At 35.5% G+C, this 16,201-nt stretch overlaps 1 protein-coding gene across 1 annotated transcript; it reads right to left on the reverse strand.

Moving 5' to 3' along the window:
• Positions 1-6,663: 6,663 nt before the first annotated feature.
• Positions 6,664-14,902, reverse strand: LOC124891511. Its single transcript, XM_047403235.1, has 4 exons — positions 14,788-14,902; positions 14,069-14,703; positions 13,648-13,886; positions 6,664-6,691 (listed from the first exon to the last, which is right to left on the reverse strand). Exons 1-4 carry the CDS (start codon positions 14,900-14,902, stop codon positions 6,664-6,666), a joined length of 1,017 nt encoding a protein of 338 aa, XP_047259191.1.
• Between the last annotated feature and the right edge of the window lie 1,299 nt (positions 14,903-16,201).

Genomic DNA, 16,201 nt, shown 5'->3' on the forward strand with positions numbered 1-16,201 from the left:
ATCTTGATGAATCCACCTATACCTAAGATGTGCATGTAAGGTGTTTGTGAAAATACCTAAGGGAATAGAAATCATGCTTTTATGACATAATAAGTCCTAAATGATTATTCCATGTTCTAAGTTTATGTTCAACGTGATCCCCGTGCTATTGTCTTGAATTGAAGAAGTTGTACGAGATGCTCATGATATTGTTGTGATATGGAATGACCATGTTATTGAAGTCATGCAAGTATATACATGTTGTGTACATTCCCGATCATGTGATAGTTTGTTGAGAATTATTCTTATTATGAAAGCCTTACTTATGATATTGTGAATTGTGGACTCAAATCTTGTGATCAAGTCATGTCATGTGTGTCAGTTTCCTCCTATCGAGTCCTGGGGGTACTTGTACCCGAAAACTATAGTCGTGTGCCTAGAGCCTTGTCATGTTTCATGATATCCAAACTCAAGTTATGATTCCATAGACTTCAGTCAGTCATGTGACTCAGGAAAACCTCATGATCTTAGTCAGTTGTCAGATATCAGTAACATTCCGCCAATCAACAAAATTCAGTAAGATTAAGTCATGCACAGTCAGTTATTCATGTCCACTCCCTCCAGATGGGAGTAGAGGTTAGCACTGAGTGAACCCAAGGATAGGAACTAACCCGCCAGTTTAGGGTGTGATTCTTAGTAGCCATCCTTATGTTCCAGAACTACATAGCCAGCGTAGGTTGAGACATCTTAACCCATCAGATTAGGGTTGATGAGGCTTCTTAACCCATCAGTTTAGGGTTCCTACCATTCTCATTAAGTACCCGCCAAATAAGGGTCACTCACAGGTTGTCCTTACCTGTGGCACGGTATTGACACCCCTCCAGTCGGGGCAGAGATTGGACCCTAGCTTAGCCATAATGGCATACATAGGGCATGTCGGTTAAACATTACTTCACACAATTTCTGTATCAGTCATGACGGTGATCAGTAAATAATTTATTAGCTTATAGTTCATGCTATCACGTATTTACGGTCCCAGTTTCTATATATGTGTGTTTGCACTCCAACGTTCATATTAGTCAGTTAGTGTTGTTCATGCATGAAACCCTTTATGTTCATCCTACCTTCCTCGTATACTCAGTACTCCAATTGTACTGACGCATTTCCGCTATGGTGCTTTCTTTTCATGCTACACCATAGGTTCCGAGACATAAGCTCCAGCTTAGCAGTAGCGGTAGCATTCCAGTCACAGAGACACATTGAGTACTCATTGATTCGAGGACAATATGATTTGATACATTTATTTATTTCTTCAATTCTGTTTTACGGAGTTAGTTGGAGACATATTACTTCAACTCCTTATTCAAATAGTTTAGAGGCTTCTAGATTTAGGTTCAGATTTACATTCAGACTTAGCTTTCAAATTGAGTTGTTTTGGGTGTTTTCACCCACATGATTTTATTCAGTTGAACCTTATGGCCTTACAGTTGTATGTATTCCACATTATTATATCATGATTTGCAGTATACAGGTTCAGATATCAGTCATGAGTTAGCTTGTGGTCCCTCGAGGTCATGAGCACCGTGTAGCATTCCGGTTCAGCGAATCGGGGTGTTACAAAGATCCTCTCTTTCAATTCTTAAAAATGTGGTTTTCCATTACTTTGTAGCAACTCAAATAATTCTTTTAATATTCACCTTTAACATTTATAACAATAAAAATACCCTCTCTTCAATTCATAACCAATATCAAAACCATAAACAATAGTAAAAATATTCATCTCATACTTCTAAATATGCAATTAAACAACCCATAACATGTAAAATCAAGAGGTGTCATAAAAGAGAGGGGGTTTAATTATTCATGCTCTCAATTCAAATTTAATAAACAAAAAGTGCATATACATGAATACACGAGCATAATTCAAGTTCAAAGGAAAGACTCAAGACCAAAACTCTATATCATTGAAAAAGGGGTTTCATGATTTAGCCATTCAAAATAATTGTTCATACGTTTTTTATAAATATCATAACATGTCTTAAAACTTAGTAAACAATAACGCATGCCCATGTAGTTTTTTCTTTTGGGATAGCCCTACGTACCATAGGTTCCTAAGTTTGAAAAATAGAACCCTAATCTTGACACTTTCTTGAGAATCTTGAAATTGAAAGGATTAAATTCTTAATTGTTGGGAAGAGTGAACGGTTTTGTTTGAGAGTAATTTGGAGAGAATGAGAAATTTTGTACCATGATTATGTTATTAATCATCCATTTATGAATTGGAATGAGAGAAATAGACTACGTTACCCATCTGGTAATTAGATTTGCGATTAGAATGTCGATTATATGGATACCACAATATAATGGACCCCTCATCTCTATACCCACCGCAATGTTATGCAATCGCAGTGAGGTTTTCGAATTGAAATCCAAACGTGACCCAATCTTTGTTTGAAAAATCTGAAACTCCCCCGAGATATGCCCCTGAATATGAATTAACTAAAAAATCTACGTCTCGGGGTCGAGAAGACCAATTTAAAAGTCATTAAAATTAAGAGGCTTAAAATAAGACTAAGTCTCTCAACACTTAGGAAAATCTTCAGGCTTTAAATTCCCTATACATGCAACTAATAATCTGAATCATAACTAGCAGTCTGACAAGCCTCTACTACTGATAACTAGAGAGCCACTAGGACAAACCCCCAGCTGATTCAAACTTTCTAAATCATCTATACTCATAAGCTAGAAAAATTAAAGACTAAGTTCCCAAACTATAAGGACTCACTAAATTTTGGGATGTAGATAAAGATGCTCGAAATCACATGTGCTGCTGAAACTGAGCACCTAAACCTACATTATGAGACAATGTAGGACATAGACGTATATGTGGATCAATACTTTGAGAATGTACTGAGTATATAGGGGTGAATGCATAAGTAAAGCAATGTCTCAACATCATCATAATTTGTAAAAAAAATGCATGCTAATGTAGATGACTCACATAAACTGGAATATCTGAAAGCTGAGTATCATAATCATGAGTAGCAAATCATAATTTATAAATTTAGTGAGTCATAACATGTAGTTCTAAAAGTTGTACCAGCATTTTGTCTGTAAATCATGCTGACTAAGTGTAGAAAGGACTCACTTATATATCTGAAACCTGAAAGCTAAAATCTATAGCTAAAGGCTTCTATAAAGCAATTTCTGAATAAAACTGTGAGCCTTTACACTTAGTTTCTAAAAGTTGTTCTATTATTCTTTACTCTTTTCTGTAAGCTATAGGAAAATTCTTTAAAAGAAAAAAAGCATTCTGTAAGATTACTCTATTCTGTAGGAAATTCTTTTAAAAGATTTCTGTAAGACTTTGCTATTAGGGAGGTTCTTCTAACCGATATACACTATGTTAGCTATCATAGTATCCAACGTCTAGTCGCTTTATGGGAAAACCTCACGTTGGGGAGAGGAGCCAAGGAGTATAATCTAATCTAAGTGATCACATCTATATCTTTCATCCATATAAAAATGGGAATAATCTAATAATCTGAACCTACGTTGGCTCGTAGTTTTGGGGCATATGAAATACCCAACTCGGTGCTAAATACTACTCCCTTTAATCTGTATGCTCATTCTATTAGAAATCCACTTTAAAATCTAGTATAATGATTTATTACAAAACCAACTGTATATTTGCTAAGTTTAAATGTAATATGAAACTGTAAAGTGGATTCAATGTCTAAGCTGATATCAAAGATCAAATCTTTATCAAAAATCTAAAAACAATCTAGTCATGGGATGCTTAAAAGCAAAATCTTCTTGGAATAACAATATCCAATTAGGGCTTAGTGACCCATGCACCAAATTCATGTTAAAATTTCATAATGTTCATGCTTGATAATGTAAATATTGATAATTCAACTCAAAATCTGGAATTTACTGCAATACGTATGAAAATACGAAAATAGACATACAATTCATTTTCTAAATCACTTTAAATCTTACAATTAACAATAATGGGTATGAACCCTAATTTGAAACTCATGTATATTCATACAAGATCATGTAAATTTGTAATTAAAAACTAGTTTTGGGTACGAGGATGAGAGAATATCCTTATTCATAAACCCCACACACCTTAATTGATGAAATTGAATAAAAGGCTTGATCTTGAATTCCTATTTGTTCTTCTGAAGTTCTTGAATTGGGAATCCTTAATTTTAAGCTATCTTTGAAAAATAATGGAGGAAATTGGATTTCTTGGAGAGTAAGTTTTGAGCTCTAAGGTTTTCTTTGGGAGAGAATTGATGAAAAGTGGGCATAAAGTGCTTAGATTAGGTTTAATTCCTTATTTTTGATGAATTGGGGCTTGAGAAAATGACTAGTCTACCCTTTTAAAATTTTAATCGGAACTATAAAAGAAGGAAAATTCCTAATTTGGTATGGCACTGCGACGTGCATGCTATCATGGTGGCTCACTGAAAATCAACAACTGGGAACTAGAAAATCAATATGACACGGAGTTATAGCGGTAAACTACTAAAATACCATTTTTCCAACCATCGCGACGCGCCACCATCGCGGTGAACTACTGAAAATTGATAATTGAGAAATGGGACTTCAACGCGACTCGGGCCAATCGCGGAGGTCCACTGAAAATTGACAATTGCAAAATGGGACTTCAACATGACGCAGGTCAATCACAGAGGTCCACTGAAAATTGACAATTGCCATTTTAGCCTCTACCGTGACGTGGTGCTTGTCGAAATGTCGTACTTTTTTACTAAAAATGCCATAACTTCTCAACCGAGTATCGAATTTAGGCTATATTGGTATTGTTGGAAAGCTAATTCAATTTTCTACACATAGGAGGGTCTAGAACTGAAAATTTCTATATGTATCAAAGGTTATTTATGTTTTTAAGCTAACCCTTGACATTTTAGGAGCTAAATTGAGCTTGAAAAAAGTGCGGGGTATTACAAGTCGCCATGAACGGACCATGTCAGTTGACATGTTCCCAACACAGTGAATCATAAAGTTGAAAAGTGTTTTTCAAATTGAAAAAAAATATGAAAATTGACACAAAATGATGCAAGGATCGAAACCTTACTATGATACAATGTTAAAAACTTAATTGAAGTTTGAAGGTGTATACGGAAAATTGAATGAGAATTGAAAAAATAATGGAATTGAATGAATATTGGACCTTGATTGATTCAATAATAAAACTTGAATGTTTATTGAATGATTTAAATAGTATTGAATGAATACAACCAATGTACAATCCCCTATTTATACAAGTAAAGTAATGAACGTAACCTAAACAAAAATAAAACTAAACCGACTTCAACATTTTAAATAAGGTAGTAGTCTAATTAAATTACAAAATAACAAAGAGATATACTCATAAATAGGGTGGGATACACTCCTAAATAATGTACAAAATATTAGATATATATGCTAAAGATTTATCTATGATGTACCAAAAGAATTTTTCCAATAATATGTATATTGAGATTTTCTGGATTTGGGCCCAAATTAACATGTTGAGACGGCTGAAATCAAGGCTGGCCCAAGCTTTGTATTGCAACAGACGAATATACAGTGAGATGAAACAAGTGAATCAACCCGGTCCATTGAGCAGAAACAACAATATTCCAATAAATACAATCTCAAAATCAATCAAATCATGGATTATCATAAAGAAAACCTGTATCTAATAAAGCATGCACGTGAAAACTAAAGTATTTGAATAATTAATGGAAATGCTGTTATCCCTTTGTTTTGATCAAAGGAAAACACCCAATCCCTTTCTTGTAATCAAAGGCAAGAACAAATTCCTTTCTTCTAATTAGTTCTAATCTAAGCAAATACCAAATCCCTTTTATATATATATAGCTGTGAGAAAGTAATGGACTCACAAGATCATATATAGTTGGCAGATATTTTTGTATAATATATCCATTCCCCAAAGGAATGGCAGAGTCTGTTGAAGCCACGTCGCCGAGGCAGGATGAAGCTAAGGCTGACGAGAAAAGAGTTGACATTATTATGAAGGCATCTGAAATACATCTAGTTGTAGCTACTTTACTAGTTACAGTAACCTTTGCAGCTGGCTTCACATTGCCAGGAGGTTTTGAGAGTGATTCCAAAATCCGTAATAAAGGAACAGCAATTCTATTAAGAAATACAGCCTTCCGTGCATTTGTTGTGGCGGATGCCATTGCCTTCGCATGCTCCACTGGGGCTGTTTTCATGTATTTCGTCATGGCGGAACAAAAACGAATTGCAGCAGAAAATTATGGACAAAAGTATCCACTTTTAATAGAGCTTTATGTTAATGCAGGCAATCTGCTAATTTTCTCTATGGTTGCAATTGTAATTGCATTTGTAACTGGTATGTATGCTACGTTAGGGGATTCAACTACTCTCGCTATTGCTGTATGTGTCATCGGTTGCACCTCTTTCCTTACCTTCTTGTCGGTTTGTGCTAGTATACTCAGGTATAATAAGTATCTTGTAATTAATATTGTTATTTTTGGGCGCTACTTTGGCGATATAAGAATCCCACCGGCCACATGGTGTAACCATAGAGCTCAGTAGCTTCCTTTACTACTTCTAGACCAATAACACAATTTTATATGTGCTCCCAACATATAATTCATCCATGTCAGAGATACTAAATTCTCAGGAACCCCCAATCAATCTCCTGAATCTGCCCAAGATATTGTATATAAGTACTGCAGTATAGACTGGAGAGACATGAACGTGTGCTTGCCAGATCCTTGTGGAAAAGAAGAAACTCTTAGGTTATTGTTATTATTTTCTTGTAGTTTTTATTAAGTTATCCTGGATCCTCCTGTAATGATAGTTGTTATTATAATTATTATTGATTTGTTGAATTAGTATATCTTTATTAGTATCAAAATTGTTTATTTAAAAATTTCAATAGCATGTAATTGCAAGTTTTTATTTATAATAAAAATATGGATATATGTAATCAAGTGGTTCCTTAGGATATCATTCCAATACCTTTTTTATGAATTATGATTTTCTTATTTGAATGATTGTACATAAAAATTGAAAAAATTTGATAGTTTCTCACTTTATTTACTAATTTTTATGTATATGAGAAAAATTAACTTTGAATCCAAATTGTATGTCCGGAATAATTTTCTGTTAATTAAATATATGATTGAAGTTGAACCTTCTTCGACTAGTTCATGTGCTTATTTCTTTATATTTTGAACCCTCTTAATAACTACGAGTTCAAACTTTTAATTATGTGAGGGGATGAACGGAGGGAGTATTATATATTCAAATAAAAATAATCTTATGCTATCTAATCACTTTTTTTATCATTAATGTATTAATTATGTGACGAAAAGGAAGAATAAAGAAAAAAATTGTGGCATGATCTGTTTATAAATGCATGTATATACTCTTATAGGTGTATATATTAGTTAAGTGTATGTGCTTTGTACGTGTATCTCACGCCTAACAATAAAATTACGTATAAGAAGAAAATATAATCAGGATAAAAACTTTTGTTGTCAACATTGATAATTTTCTTTATAGTGCAACATATATTTATCCATGTAAAATATTCAAACACTAAACAATTTTTTAACACCCATTTGGACTTCAGAAACAATCTCCCTAATTTTTGAAGTATAAATATTTTTCCTCAGAAAAAAGTATATTTTGCGTATTCATTTAGATGAGAAGTTTGATACATTTTAAAAAGAAATAAAATATGTATATGTGAACATCGAAAATAAACTTTATTGATAAATAAGTTGAAGAATTGAATATTTTATTTATTAAGATTGTTAGTACAATTTTGTGCATTCTCTTGATTCTCCTTTTCTTAATTTTTGTAATTCGAAGGCCGTTGTATCGTAGCATATTTCTCAAACCTATGTTAGGAAGATGTGGACCTCCTCGTGATGTCCTTTATCACTAATAATATTTGACATTACTTAGATATATTGATTTTCACAAGGAAGATCAATGCTTGGTCACTTTGAATTTGAGAAGACAATATTTGATGTCTTGATCACTTAGTGTAACACCCCACATTTTCGGGCTAGAAGTCGAACCATCATTCCTACGTATCTAAATTCAAATCTCATTATTTCAATCTAAATATAAGTGTCATGATCATTCGCCTAGTGTGTAAAGTACTTTTAATGTGAAGAATGTTCATAGGAAACACTTAGAGCAAAGTTGAGTTGAGAACTTTTGTTATCGACTGAATTTTGGTATTCAATCCTACAAGGATCAACTTTGAACATGTATAATTTCTGTTGTATCTAAAATTTTGGAGGTTAAAACCCAACAAACGAAAGATAATTGAGTCCTCTTTTCAACGCCACCGATTTTGCCTTAATCCGACACCCGAGCAAAAAGTTATGAGAATTTTTGCGAGTGAACAAGTGAGGGTACGTGATAAGGGAATGGCGCACCCTCTGTGCTCCGCAATAAGATTGGGCCATGCCCTGTATGATCCGTGTTAAGGTAGTGGCACGCCCATGTTCCCAGAGACGGTAAAACACACATTTCTCTTAAGTTTTTCGAGGAAAAACTAGTCATTGACGTCCTAAATCATCCTATAAATAATACTAACGTGGTTTCCCTCATTTCATAACGAAATACATAACTCCTCTCCTTTCAAATTCTCAAGAACACAAAATAAGAGTTATTCACCAAAATTCAAGCTCCCAAGGCCTCAAATTTAAGTTCTTCTCAATATTTTCTCACCAATTTCATCATCAAGGGTATGGAAAACAAATCAAAGTGTTCATATTGATTTCAAGCTAGGATTCAAGCTTCAAAGTTAAGGATTCAAGATTTTTTCCGAATTCCTTCTGTCAAAAAGTCTTGTTGTATACTCCCTATTTAAATTTTTATATTATTGCATCAAATTACATGATTTTTATGTGTTCTTGAATATTTGATTCAAACTAGGATTGAGAGTTTTTTGTGGTTATACTCATGCATGGTTTAATCCTTGTTTAAATTGTATATACATGGTTTGCATGGAGGATTATAATCTGGTTTTGTGTCCCATGGTAATGGTGGAATATGGCAACATAATTTTCATAACGGTTATGAATTTTGGCATGATAATGACATGAACCTCAATGCACATGGTAATTTTGTCTTTGAAAAAGGATTATACATGGTTTAACTTATCTTTTGAGATAGTGTATTGCATTAAATGTAAACGAATAAAAAGGTTTTGGAATGCCCTTGGTGGACATTGTTTTAGATTTTAAATTGAAAATTGGAGTCTAATTAGTTAAATGATTGTCGTTTGACGTGATTTGAATAGCGTGCAAGTCTATTGATATGACCATACCAAATTCAGATATGCCTTAATAAGAGACTCTATGGTTAATGGTTGGTGTTATGTGTAAAATTATTTTTATTTGGACTTAAAAAAGATTGTGTAGCTTACTGAGAAGGTGTAGTCCTGGAAAAACCAACACTGAAAATCATGTTTGTCAATATTTGGGTGTCACAATCCAAAATCTATATAGGTCATGATTGGCATTTGTCGACGCGGCGAACCTTCAATCAGAAAATGTCCCACAATGATAGCCCACACCACCTGCACTAATATTTCTAATATATATAACACATATATAGCAACAACAACACCAGGTAGAACATAAGTATACGTTTTATCACATACACGTTGGAACAAGGTATAACATGTATATACGAGATACTTTGGTAATATTAATGAAAAATAGAACAAATAAATGTATGAGAAGTCAATATGATAATTCAATCACAACACAAACATAATAAAGAAGTGCAATGTATAAGATGATAATGATGATGATGATGATCATGCACGAAGTTGTCACACAACCTCCGTATAGACCCACGGAGGAAAGCTTCTTGATGTGGGACCCATGGAGGATTCCTCAACCCATATACAATCCATATATACCCATATCCATGTCCATACTCTTCCCCGACACATCCCTCGGGGAGGGTTTTATAAAATGTCACATTTTTTATTATAAAAAGGAATTATTAGTGTTTCTTAGGTGTTGCCACTATGATACCATTTATTTCATGAATGAGTATAATATGAGGATGAAATTCTCACAACCAATCACAATGAGTATTTTATAAACCAATTACATGATATATTTCCACAACGAATCACAATGATACATTTTCATAACCATGTGAGCCAATATTCACTTATTATTTTCATATATCCATGAATTTTCACATGTTTTCATATGCCACAAATATGAATATATATATATATATATATATATATATATATATCACAATACACCAAAGGCCACAAAAAAGAATTTAAAATCACACAATACAATTATTCACATGTATTCAAGTCTATAAAAATCGTATAGGACCTCACATGGTTATACAAATCACTTAAGATTCTCAATTTCAGTAATTACATCACATATAGGCTCCCACACAGGCAAAACACATAGATTGTTATTTTTCATGATTAGTTTTCACCCTTAACATGCAGTTTGTACCAACATATACTACCCCGACCAATTTGAAAGAGATAAGTCATAACCAACCTCGAATGCTGGAATCGATCTACAAAACACAACCACATAGCCCTACTTCTCACGAACAGTTCCGAAATCAACTAAAACTAATAAATATAGAAACTATGCGTCAAAATAAAGCTAATGATTTCAATATTGCCTTCTTTTGTTCGGGGTCAAAGCGGATTTCTCAAATAGATTTTCAAAAAACAAGGGCAAAATTATTAATTTTCTTGAAAAACGTATTTCCATATTTTTAGAAATCTGTAACTGCAAAACCCAAGTCAAATCGAGTCAAAATTGAGGTTCAAAATGAAGAAAAATTATTTTTAAGCTTTATTAGGTAAAATCTTTAAAATATGTGTTAAAATCAAGAATCAAAGTTGTTTTGAAAGTTAAATCGATGAAAATTAGTAATTATAGGATTAAAACATTATTCAAGTGAAAAAAATTAAATTGGGGTTTAAAATCAAGTCCTAAGATTCGAGGAGTTTTGAGAAATTAATCAAGAATTAGAGTAAGGAAGGATGAAGTTAGAGTAAGAAAGGATGAAGTCTCAACTTAAATCTGTAATAGAATCAATAAATAGATGTTAATCTAGCTTCTCAAGCTCTGATAAGTCACTTTTATGTTCTCACACCATTTTAGGGTTTAACTCTCAAGAGAAAAGGTGAAAGAATGATCAAAAGGGGCAAAAAGGCTATTTATACTATGTCTAGATTACCGGTAGTTTGTGCATAAATCGCACTCCTTGAGGCCGATTTAACTTATGTGCATCAGCAACCTGGTGCATCAGTTTTTTTTAAGTCCCAATGGACTCTGGCGTGGTGCTTGGGATTTGTTTGGAGTCCGATATACACAAAAAAAATATGTACCCACACTAAATTTGATGCTTCGAGATTAATGACGATATCAGAATTTCAAAAAAACATGATTTTCACAAAGTTGACCCCTAAAACTCAAAATCATAATTTTTTAAATCGAGGTTCGAAATGAGATTTAAAAGACATAAAACCAACCCAAACATGTTACCATCCTAAAATCGATATTTTGGATGCATTTGCAAAGTCGTATTTTCCATCCTTGGCTGTTTCGACCAAATGTAGCTCCCACACTTATATTTTCAATTTTCAAACTTTCGTACCAACACGTCAAAAAGAGTTGGGGTGCATCAGAACCCAAAATAAAGGTCTACCTAGCCTTATATAGATATTTGAGAGCTACCGGTACAGTCTATTCAGCCATTCATCGCACGAATCAAAAGATAACCATACAGGTCTATATAAGGCTCTCAAAGCCACCAAAAAATAAAATATTGTATAAAATGTATTAAGTTCATCAAAAATTGTACCAATAACCCCTACACCCTAGAAATACCATATGTAATACCCCGAGAAATTTTTCGTTGAAATTTTATACGTAAGTGTGTTGGGTTCTATCTTCTAAAATAAATTATAAATTTTACGTATGCAATGTCTTAGATTATGACCCACCATTGCGTAGAGTATCGAATAAGATTTCCAACGATATGTATATCATCCAAAACAGACACCTGAGCGACGAGTTATGAACATTCTGATCGAACCGTGAATAGTAGTGAACAGTAAAACGTGCAGGAAAAAGTACTGAGGTCTGGCGTATTTTTGCTTCAACTTTAAATGATTATAACTCCTTGTACGTAATGATCTGGGTGATCTAATGTAGATCAATGGAAAGATCTACGATTCCTCTTTCTAATGAAATTGGTTTCATCCAATTTGTCTATCGGAGCATAAAGTTATGGTCGATCTACTTCAGCCTATCAAAAGTGAATTTTTTGGTCAACTTCAAATGATCATAACTCCTTGTACATAATGATCTGGGTGACATACAATATATCAAGGGAAATATATGAGAGTCCTATTTCTAATCAAATTGGTTTCATCTAATTTGGATATCGGAGTAAAACGTTATGGTTGATCTATTTCAGACTATCAAAATAGTCTACCAAAGGACAGATTCGAGAATTATTTGATTTTTTAGGGGCATTTTGGTCATTCCCCTGTCACGCCCCAAATTTAGATCTTTCTGCTTGAAAATATACTGTAAACTCTTATGATCTGTATATATGTCCATGTGTATCCCATACAAATAGTGGCGTCATATCTTTAAAGCAAATACAACCGCTGCTAGCTCAAGATCATGTGTTGGGTAGTTTTTCTTGTGTGGTCTCAATTGTCTCGAGGCATAAGCAATCACTTTACCATGTTGTGTTAGTACATACCCTAAACCAACTCCTGAAGCATCACAATACACTGCATATCCCTCTGAGCCTTCTGGAAGCACTAGCACAGGTGCTGAGGTTAGCCTACTTTTCAACTCTTGAAAGCTCCTTTCATATGCATCATTCCATTGGAATTTGGTTTCCTTGTGAGTTAGCTTAGTAAGAGGTGCAGATATAGAAGAAAAACCTTCAACAAACCTTCTGTAATATCCTGCCAATCCAAGGAAGCTTCGAACTTCTGTAGGTGTCGTTGGCCTTGGCCAATCTTTCACAGCCTCTATCTTTTGTGAATCCACCCTTATTCCTTCATCCGATACAATATGGCCCAAAAATGCCACTGACTTTAACCAAAATTCACATTTGGAAAACTTAGCATACAACCGGCGATCACGGAGAACTTGTAGCACTAGTCGTAAATGATTTGCATGGTCCTCTTCTGACCTTGAATACACCAGAATATCATCTATAAATGCTATTACGAACACATCCAGGAAAGGCTTGAATACCCTATTCATCAAATCCATAAAAACAACTGGTGCATTCGTTAGCCCAAACGACATAACAAGAAATTCAAAGTGACCATATCTGGTTCGGAAAGCTGTCTTAGGTATATCCTTTTCCTTCACTCTCACCTGATGATAACCTGATCTCAAATCGATCTTTGAAAAGTATTTGGCACCCTGTAACTGATCAAACAAGTCATCAATTCTGGGGAGGGGATATTTATTGTTAATTGTCACCCTATTCAGTTGTCGGTAGTCAATACACATCCTCAATGTGCCATCCTTTTTACGCACAAATAAAACTGGTGCACCCCAAGGGGACACACTAGGCCTTATAAAACCCTTTTCTAACAAGTCTTTCAGTTGCTCCTTTAATTCACGTAATTCTGCCGGGGCCATTCTATATGGAGGGATAGAGATAGGCTCAGTGCCTGGTAATAAGTCAATACCAAAATCTATTTCTCGTCCTGGAGGCAAACCAGGGAGTTCCTCAGGAAAGACATCAATAAATTCATTCACTATTGGAACAGACTGGATAGTTGGTGATTCTGCCTCCACATCTCTCACTCTAACGAGATGACATATATATCCCTTTGATATCATTTTCTGGCTTTAAAATAAGAGATAAACCTCCCTTTTGGTGCCCCAATATTGCCTTCCCATTCAAGGACTGCTTTATTTGGAAAGTGAAAGTACACTCTCTTGGTTCGGCAGTCAACGGTGGCATAGCAAGAAGCCAACCAATCCATACCCATTATAACATCAAATTCTACCATTTCTAACTCGATAAGATCAGCTAATGTATCTCGGTCGCAGATAGTCACTATGCAGTCACAATAGACTCTTCTAGCTATAATTGACTCCCCAGTTGGTGTAGACACCGCAAGTGGTTGATTCAATAATTTAGGTGTTCTACCAAGCTTCCCAGCAACTAATGGAGTAATATATGACAATGTAGAACCAGGGTCAATTAATGCATACGCTTTATGTGAGAAGATGGACAATGTACCTATAACCACATCGGGTGAAGCTTCCAGGTTCTGTCGAGTCCCTAGAGCATATGTGCGATTTTGGGCCACGCTGGAACTAGCTGCCCCTCTAATACCTCTGCCGCGACCTATAGGAAATTGCTCACCTCTACCTGATGGAGGCACTGATGATGATGATGCAACAGCTGATCCAGTAGGTTGTGCCATATCACCCCTGCGTCTTCTTGGGCAATCTTTTATTACATGCCCTGGCATACCACACCAATAATAAACATCTGTTCCCATGCGACACGTACCTATATGATATCTCCCACATTGTCTGCAAGGCTGCCTAGGAGGCATTTGCTGGCTTCCCGAATATTTTGTTGTCCGTGTACCTTGGCCCTCACTTCTATGCCCAAATTGATCATTTCTAGACCCTTGAAGTTATGGTGGAGCACTAGCTGTAGAGTAAGAGGATGATGGCCTGGGTGGCCTGTTAGAAAATCATGGCCTAAACTCACCCTGGGGTGGTGTAAACTGTCCTGTAGATCTGGCCCTCTTGGATTGCCCCCTTTCTATTTCTTGTGCCCTCCTTCTTTGTCTCTGATCCTCCAGTTTCTGTGCAAAAGCTTGCATCCTTGCTATATCCATGTCTTTATTCAAAGAAGCAATGGTACAATCTCTAACCAAATATGAATCCAACCTATCCACATACCGATGGACTCTATCTGCCATAGTAGCAACAACATTAGGAGCGTACCTGGCCAGAGAATTAAATTTAAGACTATATTCCCTCACGCTCATATTCCCCTGATGGAGGTTCAGGAACTGATCTGCACGGGCCTCTCGGATCTCTAATGGCAAGTAATGATCAAGAAAGGCCATTTTGAACTCCTCCCAAGTAGTTGGAGGTGTATCTATGCGTTGGGACTGCTTCCAGGCTTCGTACCACAATATAGCCACACCCTTCAATCTATATATTGCCAACTCAGTAGCTTCTGAACCACTCACATGCATAACATCTAAGGTGCGTTGGATCTAATCAATAAAATCCTGTGGATCTTCATTTGGATCTGATCCAGTGAATGATGGAGGGTCTAAGTTAAGGAAATCACGTATTCTCGTACTGGCTGCCCTACCTGCACCAACTGCACCTGCAACTGGGCCTTCTTGTCTTTGACCTTGGCCAACAACTATACGAGTCAACAGTTGAACTGCATTTCTCAAATCCTGCACAGAAGCATCAACAGGTGGTTCTGGGGGATTTTCACTCCTTCCTGGTACATCAACAGATAGAGGGGTTGGAGATGTCTGTGATAGAGACTCATCTAGAGCCTCACTTTGTTGTCTCGCCCGATTGGGTATACCAACTACCACTTCTACTTCCTTTCCTTTACCTTTACTCTTCCTTGTCTCAGGCATACTTACTGTACAAAATAATTCAGGGGTTAGACATGATACACTTATAATATTTGGCTTTATGGCACGATCTAAAGAATGAAAAGAAAGTGACAACTCCTAAATGCCACGTAGCCTCTTGTTTATAAATGTGGTGCACAACACATCGATAAACAAGATTCTACATAGACACGGCTTTGTAGACTCCCTAGGACAACCTCGCTCTGATACCACTTCTGTCACACCCCAAATCCTATTAAGGCGGACTGGCACCCGTTGCCGGTAAGGCTCGGGAGAACCAACCTGTAGCGATACATTACCTATGAACATTATAAGTTACTTTCATACTAAACATGCCCTCAAAAGATAAATAGGACTAGCAAGCCAAAAGATATTATATGACTAGGCCGTTGGAGCCACAATGTCTACGGTACGATACATGACCATACTATACTTTACGTAGTCTACAAAGCCTCTAGACAAGAAACGTTATCTTATAAGGGTCGGGACAGGCCCTGCCTCATGATAAGATACTAT

This window comes from Capsicum annuum, unplaced genomic scaffold, assembly GCF_002878395.1.
Source record: "Capsicum annuum cultivar UCD-10X-F1 unplaced genomic scaffold, UCD10Xv1.1 ctg3647, whole genome shotgun sequence".
In the NCBI taxonomy this organism is placed as follows: domain Eukaryota; kingdom Viridiplantae; phylum Streptophyta; class Magnoliopsida; order Solanales; family Solanaceae; genus Capsicum; species Capsicum annuum.